Raw genomic sequence first — 26,667 nt, 5'->3', positions numbered from 1 at the left:
TTCACGTAAAAGAATGACGAAAATTAAAAGCACTAATCTTCACAATCAATTCTCAACAATGGAATTGAATTCCAAATTCATTCGCTAAAACAAAATTATACCAAAACCGAAAAACGTGTTTTTGGAGGTCTACACAATGGAAATTGATCGAAAATAATCGTACATCGAGGACACTCCCAAAAAATTTTTAGTTTAAACTGATCCCCCTTCCTTTTTTTTTTTTTTATGAAATCTTCTCCTTTCTATACCGCATCAATTTGGCAATCCACTAATTATCTAAGACAAATGACTAACAACGGAGATCAAGTCCTATCATATGTTAGGTTGGTGACTGAAATTACGAGTCCCTAGATATGCGTAATTTTACTTGGCTTGGAAAGAAATCTATTTGTGTCCAAGTTAAACAAGGAAATGTAAGGATTTTTTCCTTTACACAATTGTAACCTAATTTTTATAGAATTTCTTATTAGGACTCTTCTAGGATTTTTATACATGACCTATAAATATAAGGCTTCTCTGTCAGTTTAGTCGAAACTATTATTGCTGTCATGTTATAATTCTTTCTATGTTGTCAGTTTATAATACATCGTTCCTCTGCGATTAAATTTCTTTGTTTATTTCTTTACTTTCAATCTTGTTTCTTGTTGTGATCTTTATTACTTCATATTGTGTCAATAATCACATTCATTACAATTCCTCCGGGTCCAACAAGTGGTATCATTGCGCATCTCCAAGGTTAAAATTGTAACATAATTTTGACAGAATTTATTATCTATTAGGACTTTCCTAGGGTTTTTATACGTGGTCTATGAATATAAGGCACTTTCGTTAGTTTAGTTGAAGCTGTTATTGCTGTCCTGTTGTAATTCTTTCCATATTGTCAATTTATATTACATCATTCCTCTGCGATTAATTCTCTCTGTTTATTTTTTTACTTTTAATCTTGTTTCCTCGTTGTGATTTTCATTACTTCATATTGTGTCATTAATCTCATTCATTACAATCCCTTCGAGTTCAATAAGTGGTATCAGAGTTTGGTTCTTCTTTTATGGATTGGTTGAGATTTTTCAGAGATGGCTACCCAGAAATATGACATTTCGCTGATAGATCGCAATATAAGATTTTCTCTGTGACATGTAAAGATGAGAGCTATTTTGGCACAATTCGATTTAGATGATGCTTTGCTGGGTTATGAGAATATGCCAGCAGATTGGACAACGAAGGAGAAACAATGGAGAGATTGGAAGCTCTATCGCAGATCTACCTTCATTTATCCAATAATATTCTATAGGATGTTTTGAAGGAGAAGACGACAGTTGTCGCTTTGTGGTTGAAATTGGAGCAGGTATGTATGACTAAAAGTCTTATCAGTAAACTGGCTCTAAAGTAGAAGCTCTATTCCCATCGCATGGTGGAAGGAGGGTTGTTGGAAGACCATATTGTCGGGATCTGGTCTTGATTCTGTTGTGTTTGTTGCCTGGCTCTTATGCGTCGTTTCGAGACACCATCTTGTACAGTCGAGGTACTTTGACTATAGACGATGTTTATGATGATTTGCATTCGAATGAGAAGTTAAATCATTTTGTTGAAACTACATCGATGGACGAGGAAGCTTTTGTATCTCATGGTGGTCAACGGAGGGGCATATTGAAGGTTGACAATAATTTGTTTTGCTTTAACTGCAGACGGAAGGGACATATCGGAAGGATTTCGGTAAGTTGCAGGCTAAAGATGATTTAGCTGCAAATCAAATAGCGCAACCTTTGACTTCAAACGAAACAAATGTTGTTGAGGATTTTTCAGACGACGGAGATGAGATGTTGACCATGACATCTGATGTCGAATTTAGGCTTGATGACGAGTGGGTTCTCGACTCGAAATTTTTGCATTATATGTGTTTCAATAGAAATTTCTTTCAGATATATGAGACTGTACAGCAGGGTGGAGATGTAATGGGAAACAACCAATCTTGTCACATTGTTGGGATCGATCGAGTCAGATTGAGGCTATGGGATAGGACATTCAGAACAATTGTGCAGGTTCGACATGTTTTTTACCTTAAAAGGAATCTTATCTTGCTGATTGCCTTAGATGCAAAATGTTATAAATTCTCTTATGGAGGTGGACCCTTGAGGGTCTAAAAGGGTGTTCGGGTTGTAATTGAGGGACGGAGATGGTCTCAGTTATACATATTGTAGGGAAGCGCAAAACCAGTTAAGAGATATTTGGGCAATTTTAGTATCGTGGCGAATATTTAGTTTGGTACAATACCTCTTGTGAGGGCTCTGGGTTGGTTCAAAACATTGTTCAAGGAAGCGTTGGTGATTCCGCTTTACCACCAACATCAGCAGTTGCACTGTGTTCAAATGATAGGGTTGGACCATGGAGCGTAGGTATAGTGTTGTCGGCAATGTTGTGATGCTTTCAGGATCTTTGAAGGTGATAGTTTTGGCAAGGGACTCTTGTGCGATTTCTGTTATAGGGTGTGCTTTGACCCTGTTTGGTAAACAGTAATTCCTTGGTGGAATTTTGGAAATTCGGGAGTAGGGTTCAGGTGTCACTTGTGGACGCCGTGCAAAGGACGATGGTTTATATGGAGAATTTTGGTTACTGCATTGAGGAGATTGACTAGTTCATTTCAATGCAGACGGGTTTATTTCTCAGGTGGAGAAATTTTGTAGAGCTCTGCTGGTTGTACCGAAATTTGAGTCAAGATACCCCCCATTCCCCAAAATTCCACAAAGGAATTAATGTTTACCAAACAGGGTTGAAGCACACCTTGAAGCAGAAACCATACAAAATGAGTGAACAGAAGGCCCATTGCTAGAACTGTCACCTTCAACATCCCCAAAAGCATTACAGACATCACTGACACCAGGGTACCTATACTCAATCGATCAAACCCTAACAACTGAACATAGTGCAATCGCTGAAATTGGTGGTAAAGTGGATCACCAACGCTCCCTTGAGTAATGCTCTGAACCAACCTAGAGCCCGTCACAAGAGATACTGTACCAAATTGAATATTCATCACGGTACTGACTTGTCCAGATGTCTCTTAACTAGTTCTGCGTTTCCTTGCGAGATGTACAATTGAGACCTTCTCCGTCCCTCTAGTACAACCCGAACATCCTTTCGAACCTTCAAGATTCCACCTCCACCAGAGAATTTACACCATTTTGTATCCAGAGTACTAAGCGAGATGGGATTCATTTTTAGGTTTGGAACATGTCGAACCTGATCAATCGTTCTAACTGTATCATCCTGTAGTTTAAATTTGACTCGAGTGATCCCAACAATACGGTAAGATTGGTTGTTTCCCATTACAACTCCACCTTGCTGAACAGTTTCATATGTTTGAAAGAAATTTCAATTGGAACACATATGATGTGAACATGCCAAATCAAGAATCTACTCGTCGTCAAGCTTAGATTATACGTCAGATACCACAATCAACATCACATCTCCGCCGTCTGAAAAATCCTCAACTACATTTATTTCATTTAAATTCAAAGGTTGCGCTTCATGATTTACAGCTAAATCACCTTTAACCTGCAACTTATCGTAATCCTTCCAAATATGTCCCTTACGTCTGTAGTAGAAGCAAAACAGATTGATGTTATTTTTCGATCTACCCCTCCGTTAACCACCATGAGATACAAGAGCTTCCTCATTCCTCGATGTAGCTCCAACCAAATGCTTCAACTTTCATTTGAGTGCAAAGCATCATAGACGTCGCCTGTAGTCAAAGTATCCCGACTATATAAAATGCTGTCCCAAAACGACGCATAAGAGCCAGGCAGCGAACACAGCAGGATCAATGCCAAATCATCTACATCGTACTTAATCTCCAACGTCTCCAGATCTATTTCCTTGAACATGACAATATGATCCTTTAGTGACTCTCATTTCGCCATGCGATGAGAATACAATTTCTGCTTTAGAACCAGTTTGCTCATGAGACTTTTAGTCATATATAACTGCTCCAATTTTAACTACAAAGTAGCCGCTATTTTCTCCTTCAAGACACCCCGCAGAATATTGTTGGATAAATGAAGATGAATCTATGATAAAGCCTTCCAATCCCTGTGTTGTTTCTTTTCCGTTGTCCAATTAGTTGACATCTTTTCAAAACCTAGTAGAGCATCATCCAAGTCTAACTGCGCTAGAATATCCCTCATCTTTACTTGTCACAAAGAAAACATTGTATTGCGATCTAACAGAGGAATATCATACTCCATGGTAGTCATCTCTAAAAAAAAACCTCAACCAATCCACAGAAGAATCAAGCTTTGATACCACTTGTTGGTCCCAAAAGCGACAAGGATTGAGATTAATGACGTTGTATGAAATAAGTAATAAGATCATAATGATGAAACAAGATTAAAAGTAAAGAAATAAACAAAGAGAGTTAATCGCAGAGTAATGATGTATATTAATTGACAATATGTAGAGAAATTACAAACACAGCAATAATGCTTAAACAAAACTCATAGAGAAGCCTTGTATTAATAGGCCACGTTCCAAACTTTAGAAGAATCCCAAAAGATAAGAAATCTGTTAAAATTAGGTTACAATTGTGTAAAGGAAAAAATCCTTACGTTTCCTTGTTTAACTTGGGCACAAATTGATTTCTTTCCAAGTCGAGTGAAATCACGCATCTCCAAGGACTCCTAATTTGAGTCACCAACCTAACATTATACAATCCCCAGTCGCAACCTGCAAGCCTCACTTCACAAGTTGAAGTGTTAAAGTCAATCGTTAATTAAAATTCGTAATGTTAAGTTCAGTTGTTAACTAAAATTTGTAATGAAAGGACTAGTATTTGAAGTTATTTAATTTGGGCATAGCAAGTAGACGTCTAAAGATGGTAAAAATGATAGGTTATGAGGACTTTGAGAAGGAAAAGGACTGAAAAACTTAGAAATAAACCAGTTGCAAAGCACATTGTGGAAGACAACGGCAATGTGGGGTTTGAGAATCACACACTGAACGTGTATCTTTTCATACAAATTGTGTTGTAACATAAAAAAGTGGGGGACTTTTAACCTTTTAAAATTAAAACTTTTAGTTCTCAGTTTTCCTTTGTTTTAATTTTAGTTTTAGTTTTTAATTTTCAGATTTTAATCCAAAATTAAAACCTTAATTTAAAATATAAGTTAGATTGGAGTTTTTTAATACTTTATAAGAGGGATATTTCATTGAAAAAACACTTCGAAATAATTATTTCTATACATTTCATTTTATACTTATATAGTTTTGACGACTTGATAAGGCTAATTCTTTATCTCACTATATTCATGCCCATATATAGAGAACTAGTTGTGAGCTATAAGAGTTTTATTCTTGAACCATGTAATGTTGAAAATATCCGTACGAAGGGGAGGCCACATAATTTTAGGATATTGTCTTTGACATGACTTTCTAAAGGCTTTCTATCTAAAATCTAATATATTTCTTTGCATTATTTTATTGTGGAATATTTAGTATATTGTTATTTAGTTTATTGTGTTAATTACAACATATATACATAAATCACTTATTTTCTCCAACAAATTGTCTTCTAAATTTCTAATTGATGTGTCTAGGCAGTTATGCCCATTTCAGACTATTTTAAATAATATAAATATATATGTACCGTTTTGTATAATTTTTGTTAATTTAGGTTGTCATATTTCGTGCATTTTACATTCAATTCCACAGGAAAGTCTTGTATTGTTTTTGGGTCCAATTATCCCCAAACAACCCTTCTTGTTATTTTTATTTCGTGTCGTGACCAAATCTATTTGGAAGATATCAAGAGTCTACACATCTATATAAAATCAACTTTTCTAACTCTATTTGAATTGTTTAAATGTTTATTTATAATTTACAATAATCACTTCATTTTTATTTATTTTTATTTGGATACGTAAAAAAATGATTTGCCAATTTTATTTGTATAGATATAAAAAATAAAGGTTTGCAAGTGGTAAGATTCCAAAATACAATGACTTCCAATTATTACCACAAAAGACGGTAAAGTATAGATGTTCATTGTTTTTAATTATTTATTTCATAAAGCATCATAAAGTGCACAATAACACTAGAATGGTGTCATAGTGAGAACACCTTGCAATTAACTTTCACTAGTTGTAAATGAATATGTGTAAGTTGATGGTATTAACCTAAAAATTTGTGTGTCTACGTACATGTAATAAAGCATCATTATAGACATCAAACATATTATTTGAGTAGAAACATCTAAGGAACTAATTATATAAACCATATAAAATATCTTGTTTGTTAGAAACTTTTCAAATTTTCTTGGGATTTACTTCTAGGATTTTGAGTAAATTTGACAATATGTATGCACTAAATCACTAGAAGTTTATATATTTTTATCAACTAATCAAAACCCTTTTAATCGTAAAAAAACTAATAAAGAATCATACATGATGTGAAAAAAAACATTATATGTGTTGTTTTTTATTTTTGGTAACAAAGTGAGTCTATAACGAGTGACAATGCAATAATAAGATCTTGTCTTGGATGAGTTTGTTAAGCTTTGGAGCTCGATCATTGAATCATTAAGCAAATCTAGGATAGCGAAAGTAAAGTGTGCAATTTTTCTCTTGTCAACTTATTTTCATCACGGTGATTACTGCAACGATAGACGTGAGAGCATAGTCTCACATTGAGACGAATATTTATAAATCTTGCATGTTCTTTTGTGTCTTTATGTCTTTTTTACAATTTTATTGCAACTGATGGTATATAATTAAAGTTTCTAATTCTCAATAGAGATACACTTATTTAATGATGAAGAAAAAGAATATGATACCAATCTAAAAAATGACTTTTTTAGATTTTGTTATGTTAAACTTCTCTCAATTTACAAAAGGTGCCTTTTAATGAACCCTAAAGATTACATTGAATTATGTTGACATTTTACACCATAAAAGCTACATTCTTCGCAATTTCAAATTCCCAAGGTACCATTGTGCTCTCCGAGGTATTTTATTATTCTTTGCCTTTCCCTTTTATTCAACGGTGCAGACAAGAAGCCATCATTCTCTTTGCTAGTGCTCTACTAGTGATTAAGCACTTGTCTATTTATGTTCTTATTATATGTGAAAATGTCTGTCTGAGGGAGTGCATTGTCTATCATGATTTAAAAAGGGGAGAGGGATTCTAATTCGTCCTTGATCTTGAGATAAAATTAATCTTTTTCATCTTGATTGAAAAGAATCTGCATGTGTTCCTTTGGAAATTCTCAAAAATGAAAATTAAGCATATATTGTTCTTGTTGCTGATTGAAAAGTTTAATTTATTAGAGACGTGATATATATATTTATTTGAATATATATTAATTTCAATAATTACAAGATTTTTAACTATATATGCGTCTAATGTGAGATCAATTCACTATTTGTATAACATAATTGAGTTGAATGTTATGCATAGAGCCGACTTGACCGTGAAACCATCTAGGCGACAGCCTCGACCTCGTATCGATGGAAGGCCCCAACATTTTGTATTTTTTTTATTTTAAAATTTCCCTCTCTTTTAAATAATGAATATGTTAATAAAAAAAGAGGAAAATCAAAATAAAATATAACTCAACCCTCACAGAATATCCAATTCACAAGGCCACCAATCAAAGATGTTTGTTCTTCTCCATTTTTTCTCGTTTCTTCAGCTCTTATTCAACCCCTAACCACCACCAATTTTTAGATTATATTCAAAGCAATGCATCTCTCAACTACAATTTGCATCAGAACATCAATGTTATACTTATTTTAAGGCGAGTTTATCTTGAAGAATGTTATGCTTTTAATTTTTAATTTTTATCTATTTATCAATTATATATGTGTTTAATAAATGTTAGAAGGTTTTTGTTTTCTTATGTATTTGTTTCTTCTCTATTATCAGACATTATGGTTTAGTTGAAGATTCTATTGAATGATCTAATATTAATCTGTGAGTTGACATTATATTTTTGTTCAAGACACACTACTGTTAAAAGTTTGTCCTTCTGTGCTTAACTGAACTTCTACTCATTTTCTTGTTTGATTTCATGAAATGCCAGAATTTTTCCCATCGAGAAAAGAAGTATTTATTATTATTATTATATTTTTTTAATCAAAAAATATTATTTTTGAGAAGTTACCCATTCAAAATTTTCTCCTGAGACCAAAAGTTAGTTGAGACGACTCTAGTTATGTATCATAAGAATTTGCCTCCCGACAGACTAGTTTTTGTAAAAGACTTGAAAGCACGATATGTACCATGACAACTTTATTTATTATAATTTTATGAAACTTTAAATCTCAAGAACTTGACAACTTAATTACTTTACTGTCAAGATCATTCAGTCAAATCACCAAGAGAATTATTAAATGCAAAACTTACTTTAATTCATTGGAAATGATTATTTATTACTGGATCTTGATTCCGAATCTTGAATCATAGAGATCAACTCGATGTCTTCATGTTTGGTTTCCTAATCTTTAATGTTGAATATTGTCTCTTTTGATTCTTGAATTCTTGTTCTTGACTTTACCTTCTTACTCCATAATCTTGATTGCTTCAATATCTTATTTATAGACAATTTACATATACAGACCCACACGACTACTTAATAAATCCAACATTACTTTATTTACTTCCCTCTCGAGTTTTTATTTTTAATGCTTTAATGGAAGTCATCCATCTTCACACAGAAAATCCCATTAACTTTTCAAAAGACAAAAGCCACACACCAAAAAAGTTTTAACATGTGGACCAATTTGGTCCATTCCACTCTGAAAGTAAAGCTTAATGCGACTAACCGACGACGAGAAATAACACACTTTTATATCATTGGTTTCCTTTAAAGATACTCTTTGGACTTCTAAGACAAAGGATAAGAAATTAATAGTGGTGTTTCATTGAAATGTGTGATGACAATGTAGGTCTTATGATTTGTTTGGTAAAGTTAATTATAAGTTAAACTCATGTTCATCATATTGCTATGTTATATTTTAATATTGTATAATAGACATTTTTAAAGTTTATTTGATTCATCGAAGTGGATACAATAATAAACTAATATCTTACAAATCTGTCCTTTTTAGTATTGCTAATGCTAGTCATACATACTATTAGTTTTTCCGAAGTAGAATTGAAAGCTTTCCAATTATGTTCTTCAATTCTTTACTCGGAAGTGGACAATTTTTCATTAAGCTCAACACCTAAATAAGCAAGTTTGAGTCAATGTTTAGAAATCGACTTGATATCTTACACAATATAAAACACCTAGACAAAATAGAATAGATTTTTGAGCAGAGCTCGAACTAATTTCTTTTTTTTTTTTTTTTAAAAAGGCTCTTAAAATTGTTTTAGATTTTTAATTCTATATATTTCATTCTCAAGTTTATCACAAATGAGCTTCAAACCATCTAATGTCAACTTTTGCTGGCTTTTCTCTTCATTGGCAAGGTCAAGTTGTATGTCCCCTCCTATGTTTCATTTCTTTTCAATATTATAAACATTAGCTGATGAAACGCCCCCAACAAACATTTCATCTGTTATGGAAATCTCAGGCCCAAGCACTTAAGGCGATGATCAGAAGTTGCCTATAGAGTTGAATGTGTTTTGATTACCCCACTTCAAGAGAATAAATACCTTTTTCTGTTAACACAGCTGAATAGTAAAAAATTCCGCTTCCATTAATGACAAGCGGGCATAAAAAAGCTACCATTCATCTTGGAGGCCATCCACCACTGCACGTTGCTTGGCCAAGATGAAGTCAAGCTCATGTGCTAACTACATGACGACATGTGTTGTGCCTCACAAGTCAATTCGGACAAAACCCTTTTGGCATTTTTAGCACTGGACAATACTAATAAATGAAAAGAAACTAAATTCTCGTCTACTGTGCCGTCCAAGTCTAATACAATGCATGAAATGTGCACTTTGTGTACTCTCTGTATCGACAACATTATGCAACTTGGGATAGGGTCAAAGAAGCACTAGAATAAGAACACGTCAATCAATAAGAATAATTTTTCTTTCATCTTTTCTACTCTACTATGGAGATGGCTCCCAGTTCAATTTGGCCAAGCAACTGGAAAGCAGTTATCATATCGAAAGAAAAAATATGTAAATTCAAGAACTTCCTTTTAAGCGTGTTTTGAGGAATAAGCATTAAACAAGAACACAACTTCACATATATTCCATATGCCTCCTGATCATTCAACACAATCAACTGAATTATGCGCATGGGGAAGGTTTAGATATCTAACCAACTCTACATGTCGCACCATCCACGACCAGAAATGGTACCTTTTACAGGCTTCAAGGAGAATGAGGAATTCTTCTCAATTGGTGATAATCTAGCCTCTATACAAGAATTTCCCTTCTCCAATTGGCACAAAATGCAGGATTGAATTGTCACGAGAAACATATTCAGTTTCGATACTGATTCCAAATAGTTTGTACACGTATCAGATTGCATCCTCTGTGCTCGTCCAGGACTCCATCCAGATAATATCCCCACTTACCACTGCCTGACCATCGCTCCTCATGGTTTCCTTCGACAGCTTTATAAGTGTAGGGTACAGGCACCTGCATGATTCACAACATCCTGTAAATGGTGGGATTCAAAGTATTTTAAAAATTTTGGATGACAGAAAAATGAATTTCATGAATGTTTCACAGATTAGAACTAATCACCCTTTTATCTCTTGTTTACATCAATGTTGAACTCGTCATGAAGTGGTCAGTCTATCAAAAATTCCAAAATTGCTGAGATAAAAAATAAGGGACAATTGCAGTAGAAGCCCCAAACCTTTGAAACACTAGCAGACTTTTTCCAAACCTTTGATTTGTTGTGGCCGTCACCCCTAACCTTTCCAAACGTTGCATGTGAGGTTCTTTCGGACGATTTTCATCCAAAATTCTGTTAGTTGACCAAAAAAATGATTTTGACCACATTTTAACAATTTTTAAAGGGGCAGAATGATAATTTTACATTAAAATCAAGAATCAAAAAATAAAATTGGGCTTCTTCTTCCCTAACCCACTCCAAATCCACCCCCACCCTTGTGTCACTGCTTCATATAGCATTTTTTCCATTCTCTCTCGTTCTTTCGGACGATTTTCATCCAAAATTCTGTTAGTTGACCAAAAAAATGATTTTGACCACATTTTAACAATTTTTAAAGGGGGCAGAATGATAATTTTACATTAAAATCAAGAATCAAAAAATAAAATTGGGCTTCTTCTTCCCTAACCCACTCCAAATCCACCCCCACCCTTGTGTCACTGCTTCATATAGCATTTTTTCCATTCTCTCTCACACACACACTAGAAATAAACTCACGTTATACATTTATATAAATCAATGCGCCACAAGAAACAGTTTTTCGATGATATGTTTTAGGATTCTTTGAACCAAGTCTTGCTATCAATAATGAAGCCAGTAGTTACAGTAAACCAGATAAAAATTCACCAAGTGGATAGAGATATAAATTGTCCTATATGTTGGATTCTACAAGATTTTAATTATGCATATACGGTTAACTAAGCCCAAGTCCCAAAATTTACTTCATCCTGTTTAGATGCACATTTTGTCCACGAATTTTTTTTTATCTATTTATCACATTTTCATCGTGAAAAATGAAAAAATGGGAATAATATGCAGCAAAGGGCACATCACAGTTCACATTTTTGTACCATCTTCTCCCATGGGTTTCTTGGTTTGTTGTTGGGTGGGGGTGAATTTGGGGTAGGTTAGGAAAGAAGAAGACCAATTTTATTTTTTGATTTTTTTATTTTAATGTAAAGTTATCATTCTGCCCCTTTACAGATTTTGGATAAAAATCGTTGAAAAGAACCTCACATGCAACGTTTGGAAATATCATGAGTGATGGCTACAACAAATCAAAGGTTTAGGAAAAATTTGTTAGTCTTTCAAAAGTTTGGAGCTTCTGCTGCAATTATCCCAAAAAATAATGATAGTGAAAATAGAGTTACAGCACCACTAACAAACCCTTGTCGCCAAAAAATTTGGCGCACGATACATGTAGGGTCGGGCAAAACTCCCGAATCGAACCAAGCGGTTCTTCTTAAATTAAATACCCGAACATGTATTTGAATCGAGAATCGACGGTTCAATTCGGTTCTCAGTTCTAAATTAAGAACCGAAGAACTTCCTAATTTTTAATTTATTTTTTGAATAAGCCAGATTATTTTATTTTTCTAAATAAATTTGCTAACTAATTAATTTAGCTTAAATTCAAAAATAAGATTTTCATATTTCTAATTTTCAGTCCAAGCTCAATTTAATCAAATTGACCTAAGTTTTAACCAAATCTATTATTCTACCATAGTGCAGTTTCTACTGTTTTGGGAAAATCGAATTGAAGCTCGACAGCGCCTCTATTAATTATTGTGAGCTGACTATCTTCCTCTTCCTGTGATTTTAACAATAAAAACTATGAAGAACTCAGCAAAAAGAGATGCAATAAGCACATAAAATTGGCCCACATTATTTTATAAACACTAAGATTAAACATGATATTAGTAAAATCAATGTAGCTTTGTAAATATTAAAAAAATTAATTATAATACAGGACGTGGCAACTGAATGGAGCCGAACCCGAACGATTTCATAATTAAATTTGGACTCGACGGTTCCACTCACTAAATACCCGAAAATTTCGGATTCAGTTCCGAACCAAACCGTGCCCAACCCTAGATACATGAATCATTCATCACTATTTCGTAAGATCTACTAAATCTACAACAACTAGGTTGGCGGAAGGATTAATAATAACCAAATGATATCTTACGCTACGTGGCGTATATTTGACAAATGACACTCAGTGCAAAAATTGTGAAAATCTGGACTGGTCAGACTTCGCAACTCTGAAGGTTGGCACCACATTAAACCTATATACAGGAAGTCTATCAATTGAGAAAACCTCAGAAATATAGAGGAAAATTGAAAAACTCTCTGAAGTTGCTCTTCTCGAACAACAGCCCCAAACGGCTACACATTTTTCGACGTAAAGCTTATATGTGTTCTAAATTAAGTATTTTAATACCTACAACTAAGAAAAAATAACTGAAATATTAATGACTAACAGCATAATTCTAACTTAGAGTTTCTCAGTCATTAAAGAGCAGCACAGAGGACTTGTAGGGTTCAAACCATTTTCCTTATCAGGTGGGAAGAGAATTTATCATGAAATGTTGAGCCGCCACATAAGCAACAAAAAGGTTAAAACAAAAACACAATATTATGGCAAGTGAGCAAATTGGAACAAAAGAATATAATAAAGATAGAAATGAAACCGTGAACACTATAAATTGATCTGACATAAGAGATACCCAGATTTACCTTTTCTTGTCTGATAGTGAATCGAGCTCCACCATTGATATAAAAGAGAATCCCCCCTCATCTGCAACCCTGAATCGAAAAGAAGCAACCAAAGAGTTGTTTTCCAGAATCCTGTGGATTGGGTAAACATAATGGGAAAAGGGAAAAATATAGAAACGTACTTGAATAGGTGAATTCACCAGCTCGATGTTCATGACTTTGGTGGCCTGTAATCCTAGTCATGGTTATAAATGAAAACTCGAAGGATTTTGGTAGTTTAAGCAGGAAGAATAAATGATCCTAAATACAATATGTAAAAGCCTGGTAGATATGGTTCAAACTAGTTTTGGTTCCCGCACATCTTACAGTTGATATCAAAAGAAAATGGAATGTTCATTCCCATTAATATTTCTCAAGCTTGGAGATTTTACTGTCATTGTAGAGATGCCCATCTATGCTAGGAACAAATCCTTTTTCCATCATTTCCTCCTTAATGATGTCGTAGGTTATCCGGTTAGGTATCAATCCTTTCTCTAACATCTCATTAAGAAATCGGTTTGCTTCTTCTAGCTTGCCTTTCTCACACAATCCCTTAATCAACACATTATATGTCACAACGTTTGGTGATTTTCCTTCTTTCTCCATTCTTCTCCTCACCGTCAAAGCTGCATTTGGGTTTCCTTCCCGGCAATAACCAGCCATCAGAGCGTTATATGTTACATGACTCGGAGTCAATCCCTTCTCAGACATTTCATCAAGAAGTCTAACTGCCTTTCTGGTTTCAGCATTCTTGCACATTGCATCGATCCGTATGTTATAGGTCACTACATCAGCTTTTATGATCTTCTCCCCCATTTCATCTAAAAGCTTATTTGCCATTTCTTTGTTTCCATTGAGATAATAACCACCAATCAAACAATTGTATGTTGAAACATTTGGAAAAACCATGCTCTCCGACATCATATCTCGTATGGCCATTGCTTCTTCCATTTTTCCTGCTTTACAGTAGGCATCAATCAATGTGTTAAATGTTAACACATTGACTGCCACCCCTTTTTCCACAATATCATCAAATAATTCCCTAGTTTCCTTCAGCATTCTCTTCTTTGAAAACCCATTCATGATTGCATTATAAGTAACAATGTTTGGCTCCAAACCGAAATCCACCATCTCATCCCTTAAACCAAGTGCTTCATCAACTTTGCCATCATCACAAAACCCATTAATCAATGAATTATAAGTAATCACGCCAGGCCTCAGCCCTTGCTGCTTCATTTCCTTGAATACCCTCACTCCTGCCACCAAATTATCATCCTTACAGAACCCATCAATAAGAGTATTATAAGTGATCTCATTTGGGCACACCCTCCTCTCCACCATTTCCTTCAATAAGGTGTCGGCTTTGTACATCTTCCCCGGCCCACCTCTCTTACAGTAACCGTCAATTAATGTATTATAGGTTACCACATTTGGCATCACCCCATGGACCTTCATATCCTCTACCACATCACCGGCTCTATTTAATCTCCCTGCCTTGCACAACCCATTTATCACAATATTAAACGTGATCAAGTTAAACTCAATCCTCCTCCTAATCATCATCTTATACACAAATTCCAAGCTTGCAACTCTACCCTCCTTCACCAACGAGCCCAACATTAAATTGCACGAATATACAGATAACTTAAACCCGTAATCCCCCGCCCTCTTAAACGCCTCCAACGCGTTATTGTACATTCCATTATTGGCGTAAGTCATTATCAACATATCCACAATAATACTATTAGCACATGAATTGTCGCTAAAATTTAAAAGGGTACTAAAAAATGCAGAATTTGAAACGATATTCGCTTGTTTCAAGAGTTTATGCAGTAAAGATCGGATCTTGGGGTACCTTTTATCATTTGCTAATAGAATGAAGAGTTTGATGTAGTCTTCCAGAGAGTGGGTTACCTTAAAAGCGTGTTGGGACCATTGCAAAAAAGCGAGAATGATATCCGAGGGGAAGTTGAACTCAAAGAGTTGTTGGAGAAACTGGGTTGGGTTGGCTGGTTGGATGAGTGGTTCGAGTTTGGACCATTGTTGGATAGTGATTAGCGAGGAGACTTGTGATCGAAAGTTTGGGTCGGAGAGGCACGGTGATGTTAGGGTCGGAGGGTGGGTAGGGACCGTGTGGAGATGGTATGAGAATGAAGATGCGGCATGTGGTGTCGGAGCACGGAGGCGGCGGAGGCGGTGCATGGAGGTAACGGTATGAAATTCAGACCCAGATACGACACAGTAGTGCTTGGAAAAAGAAGGCGAGACTGGCGACTGCAACTATTCAAAAGTGGGTTTTGCTGAGGCTTAAAAAAAGGGGAAAAAATCTAATTAGTGGCGGAAGGATTATAAGATTTTAGGGTAAATTGTAGCGAACGTCCCCATTTTTTTTCAGTTTGCACTTTCATCCATAATCTATTTTCTGAATAATTGCATCCCCAACCTTTGATTAATTAGCGACAAACGTCCAAATGGATGAATATCATCCAATTCTCCATTAGTCAACTTTCAAATTCAAAAATTAGAAATGGTAAAATGGTCATTTTCATTATTTTTAATTAAAATACTCACTACTTATGCTCCATTTGTATTGATAGATTATCCTCCATTCGCTTAACTTTCACTACTTCATCGAGTTTGGAGCATTTTCTCATTTGGATGGCTGCTCCAATGCACTATAGATCTTGAATATAGCTTTATTGTCCTTCATAGTTATTAGACCCAACCTGGTGGTCGATTTGAAAAAATTGTATGGTCAACATGTCAATGGTTCAACCGATAAGTCAACAGTTCAATTAATGGGTTATTATTAGACTTTAATTTTAATTATATTATATTTTTGAAATAAAAAGAAAACTAGTTCATATGCTTACTTGACCAATTAATTCAGTTGGATCGTACCAAGATTCAGTTCGGCGATTCCCGATCTGGACCGGTCGATCCGATCTAGTTTTAATAACTACGCTGTCTTCCACTATTGAGATTAACTCCCATTTTCCCATATCAATGAGAACTCTAGCAATTGAAATGGAAAGGTCGTTCCAAAATCACCAATATGTCTTGGTTTTCTTCAATGACAATTACAAGAAAGTCTATCGAAAATAACAATTTGTCAACTTTGAGGAGACATAATTTTCCTCATATCTTGCGATGCTTGATTGACCAATCTATAAGCTGGAGCCATTGTTGGCTGGATCTTTTAACTTTATACGAAATTTTATTTGAGAGAATTGGACTGTACTCCTCAATTAAAACCGTTGTTCATAGCACGTCAATGTTCTTTTTCTTGGTCAACATCTTCATAAATTTTTGGTAGGTGGGCATCTGGGCTATAGTTTCTACAAATGGAATGTTGATGTTCAATTTCCAGAAATTTTTCAAATTTGTCCCAATGAAATTTCTTAAGCGTGTAAACTAATAGAATGAAATTGCCCGTTATCATTTGCCGACTCTTTTTTAGCACTTGGCCTCTTCACCTAAGTTTCTAGGAGTTGGGCGCACTACATATGGTAATTGCATTCATCTACTTCTCCAGCTGACCTCATTGTTACTTGGAAGGGTATCTTATAATTGTTCTCTACTAGTATCTTTGTTATTTAGGCAATTTCCTTTCCAAAATCTTCAAAGAGACAGTATGACTTTGCAAGATAGTGTCATTCTGCAGCATGTATTGAGATTGTTGATTTGCCATTTGAATTATTGCTTCCTCATATTTTGCTTTCATATCTCGTGCTTCACTTGCATTCGGTTGATTCTAAATATATTGAGTTTTGTTGTAGGATAGTTTAGGATGATTTCGCCAGACTTGATTATAACTTGAGAATATGGGTTGTTATGCTGACATTAATTTTTTTTGTGGAAATTACCAAAATAGTCAATTTTTGACTTTGCATTTACAAAAATGTCACTTTTTTTTAGGCATTGCAAGAATATCAATTTTAGACATATTTGCCCCTCTAGATAATTTCAAATACCCTATATGTCCTAATTAAATGAGCTTTGACCAATGGAAGAAATTGTACCAAAATTAAATAAGATTTGACTCAATGGAAGAAATTGTACAAAAATCTGCCCTGTGAATTTGAAAAAAAGGGAAAAATTAGACCCAATACCAATGGAAAAAGTTGTAAAAAAATCTGCCCCATTTTTTATACCCTCGTTCATATTCTTTTCCTCTTTTCCTCTCTCTATGCTAGTGCATTCGAAAGATCCAAGAAGGTCGAAAGCCCACTTCTCTTTTAAGTCTAAGCTTGCCGTCGTCGACTCTTCATCCACGCCACTGCCTGCCTAGCCTTGCCCTACCGGTATAAAATCTAATTTGTATGTAATATGCGTTTAGATTTCAGTATTTTTTCTTTTTTTGCATCCAACAATTTCTTAAGTGAAGTGGGCTGAATTAGGGCTATTTTATTGAAGTTTCGAAAACCTGATTGAAAAGTTTAATTTATTAGAGACGTGATATATATATTTATTTGAATATATATTAATTTCAATAATTACAAGATTTTTAACTATATATGCGTTTAATGTGAGATCAATTCACTATTTGTATAACATAATTGAGTCGAATGTTATGCATAGAGCCGACTTGACCGTAAAACCATCTAGGCGACAGCCTCGACCTCGTATCGATGGAAAGCCCCAAAATTTTGTAGTTTTTATATTTTAAATTTTCCCTCTCTTTTAAATAATGAATATGTAAATAAAAAAAGAGGAAAAATCAAAATAAAATATAACTCAACACTCACAGAATATCCAATTCACATGGCCACCAATCAAAGATGTTTGTTCTTCTCCATTTTTTCTCGTTTCTTCAGCTCTTATTCAACCCCTAACCACCACCAATTTTTAGATTATATTCAAAGCAATGCATCTCTCAACTACAATTTGCATCAGAACATCAATGTTATACTTATTTTAAGGCGAGTTTATCTTGAAGAATGTTATGCTTTTAATTTTTAATTTTTATCTATTTATCAATTATATATGTGTTTAATAAATGTTAGAAGGTTTTTGTTTTCTTATGTATTTGTTTCTTCTCTATTATCAGACATTATGGTTTAGTTGAAGATTCTATTGAATGATCTAATATTAATCTGTGAGTTGACATTATATTTTTGTTCAAGACACACTACTGTTAAAAGTTTGTCCTTCTGTGCTTAACTGAACTTCTACTCATTTTCTTGTTTGATTTCATGAAATGCCAGAATTTTTCCCATCGAGAAAAGAAGTATTTATTATTATTATTATATTTTTTTAATCAAAAAATATTATTTTTGAGAAGTTACCCATTCAAAATTTTCTCCTGAGACCAAAAGTTAGTTGAGACGACTCTAGTTATGTATCATAAGAATTTGCCTCCCGACAGACTAGTTTTTGTAAAAGACTTGAAAGCACGATATGTACCATGACAACTTTATTTATTATAATTTTATGAAACTTTAAATCTCAAGAACTTGACAACTTAATTACTTTACTGTCAAGATCATTCAGTCAAATCACCAAGAGAATTATTAAATGCAAAACTTACTTTAATTCATTGGAAATGATTATTTATTACTGGATCTTGATTCCGAATCTTGAATCATAGAGATCAACTCGATGTCTTCATGTTTGGTTTCCTAATCTTTAATGTTGAATATTGTCTCTTTTGATTCTTGAATTCTTGTTCTTGACTTTACCTTCTTACTCCATAATCTTGATTGCTTCAATATCTTCTTCCCCATTGTTGATTTTGATTGTGGGTTTTGAATCTTTCTCTTCAATATGTTTTTTTTTTGTTATCATTGTGTTAACTGGATAACACATAGAATAAGAATCATACCTGAACTGAGAACCATAACCTATATATATCCATAAGTACTTCGTCCATTATGAAATACAGCTCCAATGGATCTAGTCTTTACACATATTTAGGTTTATACTTTATTTAGATACCCAAAACCCATAACTATAATTCTTTATTAGATCACTTTAATTGAACTTAGCCTTAATATAATATTTATAGACAATTTACATATACAGACCCACACGACTACTTAATAAATCCAACATTACTTTATTTACTTCCCTCTCGAGTTTTTATTTTTAATGCTTTAATGGAAGTCATCCATCTTCACACAGAAAATCCCATTAACTTTTCAAAAGACAAAAGCCACACACCAAAAAAGTTTTAACATGTGGACCAATTTGGTCCATTCCACTCTGAAAGTAAAGCTTAATGCGACTAACCGACGACGAGAAATAACACACTTTTATATCATTGGTTTCCTTTAAAGATACTCTTTGGACTTCTAAGACAAAGGATAAGAAATTAATAGTGGTGTTTCATTGAAATGTGTGATGACAATGTAGGTCTTATGATTTGTTTGGTAAAGTTAATTATAAGTTAAACTCATGTTCATCATATTGCTATGTTATATTTTAATATTGTATAATAGACATTTTTAAAGTTTATTTGATTCATCGAAGTGGATACAATAATAAACTAATATCTTACAAATCTGTCCTTTTTAGTATTGCTAATGCTAGTCATACATACTATTAGTTTTTCCGAAGTAGAATTGAAAGCTTTCCAATTATGTTCTTCAATTCTTTACTCGGAAGTGGACAATTTTTCATTAAGCTCAACACCTAAATAAGCAAGTTTGAGTCAATGTTTAGAAATCGACTTGATATCTTACACAATATAAAACACCTAGACAAAATAGAATAGATTTTTGAGCAGAGCTCGAACTAATTTCTTTTTTTTTTTTTTTTAAAAAGGCTCTTAAAATTGTTTTAGATTTTTAATTCTATATATTTCATTCTCAAGTTTATCACAAATGAGCTTCAAACCATCTAATGTCAACTTTTGCTGGCTTTTCTCTTCATTGGCAAGGTCAAGTTGTATGTCCCCTCCTATGTTTCATTTCTTTTCAATATTATAAACATTAGCTGATGAAACGCCCCCAACAAACATTTCATCTGTTATGGAAATCTCAGGCCCAAGCACTTAAGGCGATGATCAGAAGTTGCCTATAGAGTTGAATGTGTTTTGATTACCCCACTTCAAGAGAATAAATACCTTTTTCTGTTAACACAGCTGAATAGTAAAAAATTCCGCTTCCATTAATGACAAGCGGGCATAAAAAAGCTACCATTCATCTTGGAGGCCATCCACCACTGCACGTTGCTTGGCCAAGATGAAGTCAAGCTCATGTGCTAACTACATGACGACATGTGTTGTGCCTCACAAGTCAATTCGGACAAAACCCTTTTGGCATTTTTAGCACTGGACAATACTAATAAATGAAAAGAAACTAAATTCTCGTCTACTGTGCCGTCCAAGTCTAATACAATGCATGAAATGTGCACTTTGTGTACTCTCTGTATCGACAACATTATGCAACTTGGGATAGGGTCAAAGAAGCACTAGAATAAGAACACGTCAATCAATAAGAATAATTTTTCTTTCATCTTTTCTACTCTACTATGGAGATGGCTCCCAGTTCAATTTGGCCAAGCAACTGGAAAGCAGTTATCATATCGAAAGAAAAAATATGTAAATTCAAGAACTTCCTTTTAAGCGTGTTTTGAGGAATAAGCATTAAACAAGAACACAACTTCACATATATTCCATATGCCTCCTGATCATTCAACACAATCAACTGAATTATGCGCATGGGGAAGGTTTAGATATCTAACCAACTCTACATGTCGCACCATCCACGACCAGAAATGGTACCTTTTACAGGCTTCAAGGAGAATGAGGAATTCTTCTCAATTGGTGATAATCTAGCCTCTATACAAGAATTTCCCTTCTCCAATTGGCACAAAATGCAGGATTGAATTGTCACGAGAAACATATTCAGTTTCGATACTGATTCCAAATAGTTTGTACACGTATCAGATTGCATCCTCTGTGCTCGTCCAGGACTCCATCCAGATAATATCCCCACTTACCACTGCCTGACCATCGCTCCTCATGGTTTCCTTTGACAGCTTTATAAGTGTAGGGTACAGGCACCTGCATGATTCACAACATCCTGTAAATGGTGGGATTCAAAGTATTTTAAAAATTTTGGATGACAGAAAAATGAATTTCATGAATGTTTCACAGATTAGAACTAATCACCCTTTTATCTCTTGTTTACATCAATGTTGAACTCGTCATGAAGTGGTCAGTCTATCAAAAATTCCAAAATTGCTGAGATAAAAAATAAGGGACAATTGCAGTAGAAGCCCCAAACCTTTGAAACACTAGCAGACTTTTTCCAAACCTTTGATTTGTTGTGGCCGTCACCCCTAACCTTTCCAAACGTTGCATGTGAGGTTCTTTCGGACGATTTTCATCCAAAATTCTGTTAGTTGACCAAAAAAATGATTTTGACCACATTTTAACAATTTTTAAAGGGGGCAGAATGATAATTTTACATTAAAATCAAGAATCAAAAAATAAAATTGGGCTTCTTCTTCCCTAACCCACTCCAAATCCACCCCCACCCTTGTGTCACTGCTTCATATAGCATTTTTTCCATTCTCTCTCTCTCTCTCACACACACACTAGAAATAAACTCACGTTATACATTTATATAAATCAATGCGCCACAAGAAACAGTTTTTCGATGATATGTTTTAGGATTCTTTGAACCAAGTCTTGCTATCAATAATGAAGCCAGTAGTTACAGTAAACCAGATAAAAATTCACCAAGTGGATAGAGATATAAATTGTCCTATATGTTGGATTCTACAAGATTTTAATTATGCATATACGGTTAACTAAGCCCAAGTCCCAAAATTTACTTCATCCTGTTTAGATGCACATTTTGTCCACGAATTTTTTTTTATCTATTTATCACATTTTCATCGTGAAAAATGAAAAAATGGGAATAATATGCAGCAAAGGGCACATCACAGTTCACATTTTTGTACCATCTTCTCCCATGGGTTTCTTGGTTTGTTGTTGGGTGGGGGTGAATTTGGGGTAGGTTAGGAAAGAAGAAGACCAATTTTATTTTTTGATTTTTTTATTTTAATGTAAAGTTATCATTCTGCCCCTTTACAGATTTTGGATAAAAATCGTTGAAAAGAACCTCACATGCAACGTTTGGAAATATCATGAGTGATGGCTACAACAAATCAAAGGTTTAGGAAAAATTTGTTAGTCTTTCAAAAGTTTGGAGCTTCTGCTGCAATTATCCCAAAAAATAATGATAGTGAAAATAGAGTTACAGCACCACTAACAGACCCTTGTCGCCAAAAAATTTGGCGCACGATACATGTAGGGTCGGGCAAAACTCCCGAATCGAACCAAGCGGTTCTTCTTAAATTAAATACCCGAACATGTATTTGAATCGAGAATCGACGGTTCAGTTCGGTTCTCAGTTCTAAATTAAGAACCGAAGAACTTCCTAATTTTTAATTTATTTTTTGAATAAGCCAGATTATTTTATTTTTCTAAATAAATTTGCTAACTAATTAATTTAGCTTAAATTCAAAAATAAGATTTTCATATTTCTAATTTTCAGTCCAAGCTCAATTTAATCAAATTGACCTAAGTTTTAACCAAATCTATTATTCTACCATAGTGCAGTTTCTACTGTTTTGGGAAAATCGAATTGAAGCTCGACAGCGCCTCTATTAATTATTGTGAGCTGACTATCTTCCTCTTCCTGTGATTTTAACAATAAAAACTATGAAGAACTCAGCAAAAAGAGATGCAATAAGCACATAAAATTGGCCCACATTATTTTATAAACACTAAGATTAAACATGATATTAGTAAAATCAATGTAGCTTTGTAAATATTAAAAAAATTAATTATAATACAGGACGTGGCAACTGAATGGAGCCGAACCCGAACGATTTCATAATTAAATTTGGACTCGACGGTTCCACTCACTAAATACCCGAAAATTTCGGATTCAGTTCCGAACCAAACCGTGCCCAACCCTAGATACATGAATCATTCATCACTATTTCGTAAGATCTACTAAATCTACAACAACTAGGTTGGCGGAAGGATTAATAATAACCAAATGATATCTTACGCTACGTGGCGTATATTTGACAAATGACACTCAGTGCAAAAATTGTGAAAATCTGGACTGGTCAGACTTCGCAACTCTGAAGGTTGGCACCACATTAAACCTATATACAGGAAGTCTATCAATTGAGAAAACCTCAGAAATATAGAGGAAAATTGAAAAACTCTCTGAAGTTGCTCTTCTCGAACAACAGCCCCAAACGGCTACACATTTTTCGACGTAAAGCTTATATGTGTTCTAAATTAAGTATTTTAATACCTACAACTAAGAAAAAATAACTGAAATATTAATGACTAACAGCATAATTCTAACTTAGAGTTTCTCAGTCATTAAAGAGCAGCACAGAGGACTTGTAGGGTTCAAACCATTTTCCTTATCAGGTGGGAAGAGAATTTATCATGAAATGTTGAGCCGCCACATAAGCAACAAAAAGGTTAAAACAAAAACACAATATTATGGCAAGTGAGCAAATTGGAACAAAAGAATATAATAAAGATAGAAATGAAACCGTGAACACTATAAATTGATCTGACATAAGAGATACCCAGATTTACCTTTTCTTGTCTGATAGTGAATCGAGCTCCACCATTGATATAAAAGAGAATCCCCCCTCATCTGCAACCCTGAATCGAAAAGAAGCAACCAAAGAGTTGTTTTCCAGAATCCTGTGGATTGGGTAAACATAATGGGAAAAGGGAAAAATATAGAAACGTACTTGAATAGGTGAATTCACCAGCTCGATGTTCATGACTTTGGTGGCCTGTAATCCTAGTCATGGTTATAAATGAAAACTCGAAGGATTTTGGTAGTTTAAGCAGGAAGAATAAATGATCCTAAATACAATATGTAAAAGCCTGGTAGATATGGTTCAAACTAGTTTTGGTTCCCGCACATCTTACAGTTGATATCAAAAGAAAATGGAATGTTCATTCCCATTAATATTTCTCAAGCTTGGAGATTTTACTGTCATTGTAGAGATGCCCATCTATGCTAGGAACAAATCCTTTTTCCATCATTTCCTCCTTAATGATGTCGTAGGTTATCCGGTTAGGTATCAATCCTTTCTCTAACATCTCATTAAGAAATCGGTTTGCTTCTTCTAGCTTGCCTTTCTCACACAATCCCTTAATCAACACATTATATGTCACAACGTTTGGTGATTTTCCTTCTTTCTCCATTCTTCTCCTCACCGTCAAAGCTGCATTTGGGTTTCCTTCCCGGCAATAACCAGCCATCAGAGCGTTATATGTTACATGACTCGGAGTCAATCCCTTCTCAGACATTTCATCAAGAAGTCTAACTGCCTTTCTGGTTTCAGCATTCTTGCACATTGCATCGATCCGTATGTTATAGGTCACTACATCAGCTTTTATGATCTTCTCCCCCATTTCATCTAAAAGCTTATTTGCCATTTCTTTGTTTCCATTGAGATAATAACCACCAATCAAACAATTGTATGTTGAAACATTTGGAAAAACCATGCTCTCCGACATCATATCTCGTATGGCCATTGCTTCTTCCATTTTTCCTGCTTTACAGTAGGCATCAATCAATGTGTTAAATGTTAACACATTGACTGCCACCCCTTTTTCCACAATATCATCAAATAATTCCCTAGTTTCCTTCAGCATTCTCTTCTTTGAAAACCCATTCATGATTGCATTATAAGTAACAATGTTTGGCTCCAAACCGAAATCCACCATCTCATCCCTTAAACCAAGTGCTTCATCAACTTTGCCATCATCACAAAACCCATTAATCAATGAATTATAAGTAATCACGCCAGGCCTCAGCCCTTGCTGCTTCATTTCCTTGAATACCCTCACTCCTGCCACCAAATTATCATCCTTACAGAACCCATCAATAAGAGTATTATAAGTGATCTCATTTGGGCACACCCTCCTCTCCACCATTTCCTTCAATAAGGTGTCGGCTTTGTACATCTTCCCCGGCCCACCTCTCTTACAGTAACCGTCAATTAATGTATTATAGGTTACCACATTTGGCATCACCCCATGGACCTTCATATCCTCTACCACATCACCGGCTCTATTTAATCTCCCTGCCTTGCACAACCCATTTATCACAATATTAAACGTGATCAAGTTAAACTCAATCCTCCTCCTAATCATCATCTTATACACAAATTCCAAGCTTGCAACTCTACCCTCCTTCACCAACGAGCCCAACATTAAATTGCACGAATATACAGATAACTTAAACCCGTAATCCCCCGCCCTCTTAAACGCCTCCAACGCGTTATTGTACATTCCATTATTGGCGTAAGTCATTATCAACATATCCACAATAATACTATTAGCACATGAATTGTCGCTAAAATTTAAAAGGGTACTAAAAAATGCAGAATTTGAAACGATATTCGCTTGTTTCAAGAGTTTATGCAGTAAAGATCGGATCTTGGGGTACCTTTTATCATTTGCTAATAGAATGAAGAGTTTGATGTAGTCTTCCAGAGAGTGGGTTACCTTAAAAGCGTGTTGGGACCATTGCAAAAAAGCGAGAATGATATCCGAGGGGAAGTTGAACTCAAAGAGTTGTTGGAGAAACTGGGTTGGGTTGGCTGGTTGGATGAGTGGTTCGAGTTTGGACCATTGTTGGATAGTGATTAGCGAGGAGACTTGTGATCGAAAGTTTGGGTCGGAGAGGCACGGTGATGTTAGGGTCGGAGGGTGGGTAGGGACCGTGTGGAGATGGTATGAGAATGAAGATGCGGCATGTGGTGTCGGAGCACGGAGGCGGCGGAGGCGGTGCATGGAGGTAACGGTATGAAATTCAGACCCAGATACGACACAGTAGTGCTTGGAAAAAGAAGGCGAGACTGGCGACTGCAACTATTCAAAAGTGGGTTTTGCTGAGGCTTAAAAAAAGGGGAAAAAATCTAATTAGTGGAGGAAGGATTATAAGATTTTAGGGTAAATTGTAGCGAACGTCCCCATTTTTTTTTCAGTTTGCACTTTCATCCATAATCTATTTTCTGAATAATTGCATCCCCAACCTTTGATTAATTAGCGACAAACGTCCAAATGGATGAATATCATCCAATTCTCCATTAGTCAACTTTCAAATTCAAAAATTAGAAATGGTAAAATGGTCATTTTCATTATTTTTAATTAAAATACTCACTACTTATGCTCCATTTGTATTGATAGATTATCCTCCATTCGCTTAACTTTCACTACTTCATCGAGTTTGGAGCATTTTCTCATTTGGATGGCTGCTCCAATGCACTAT

The 26,667-nt window shown here is 34.8% G+C and overlaps 2 protein-coding genes across 6 annotated transcripts; both read right to left on the bottom strand.

Annotated features, from left to right (window-relative positions):
• Nucleotides 1-10,101: 10,101 nt before the first annotated feature.
• Nucleotides 10,102-15,707, bottom strand: LOC111390236 (pentatricopeptide repeat-containing protein At1g09820-like). Of its 3 annotated transcripts, XM_023015253.1 has the most exons (4): nt 13,531-15,707; nt 13,370-13,438; nt 10,814-10,924; nt 10,102-10,590 (listed from the first exon to the last, which is right to left on the bottom strand). In XM_023015253.1, the coding sequence occupies exon 1, from the start codon at nt 15,587-15,589 to the stop codon at nt 13,751-13,753; it is 1,839 nt and encodes a 612-aa protein (XP_022871021.1). In that variant the 5' UTR covers nt 15,590-15,707; the 3' UTR covers nt 10,102-10,590; nt 10,814-10,924; nt 13,370-13,438; nt 13,531-13,750. The 3 variants fall into 3 exon arrangements, with proteins under 3 accessions (XP_022871021.1, XP_022871013.1, XP_022871025.1); XM_023015245.1 differs by lacking the exon at nt 10,814-10,924; XM_023015257.1 differs by lacking the exons at nt 10,102-10,590; nt 10,814-10,924 and adding an exon at nt 11,117-11,137.
• Nucleotides 15,708-20,906: 5,199 nt separating this feature from the next.
• Nucleotides 20,907-26,291, bottom strand: LOC111390221 (pentatricopeptide repeat-containing protein At1g09820-like). Of its 3 annotated transcripts, XM_023015239.1 has the most exons (4): nt 24,131-26,291; nt 23,970-24,038; nt 21,619-21,729; nt 20,907-21,395 (listed from the first exon to the last, which is right to left on the bottom strand). In XM_023015239.1, the coding sequence occupies exon 1, from the start codon at nt 26,187-26,189 to the stop codon at nt 24,351-24,353; it is 1,839 nt and encodes a 612-aa protein (XP_022871007.1). In that variant the 5' UTR covers nt 26,190-26,291; the 3' UTR covers nt 20,907-21,395; nt 21,619-21,729; nt 23,970-24,038; nt 24,131-24,350. The 3 variants fall into 3 exon arrangements, with proteins under 3 accessions (XP_022871007.1, XP_022870996.1, XP_022871001.1); XM_023015228.1 differs by lacking the exon at nt 21,619-21,729; XM_023015233.1 differs by lacking the exon at nt 20,907-21,395 and having other exon boundaries at nt 21,405-21,729.
• Between the last annotated feature and the right edge of the window lie 376 nt (nt 26,292-26,667).

This window comes from Olea europaea, chromosome 3, assembly GCF_002742605.1.
Source record: "Olea europaea var. sylvestris chromosome 3, O_europaea_v1, whole genome shotgun sequence".
NCBI classification, from domain to species: domain Eukaryota; kingdom Viridiplantae; phylum Streptophyta; class Magnoliopsida; order Lamiales; family Oleaceae; genus Olea; species Olea europaea.
The sequence above is the reverse complement of the archived record's forward strand: the minus strand, read 5'-3'. Positions and strand labels throughout refer to the sequence as shown.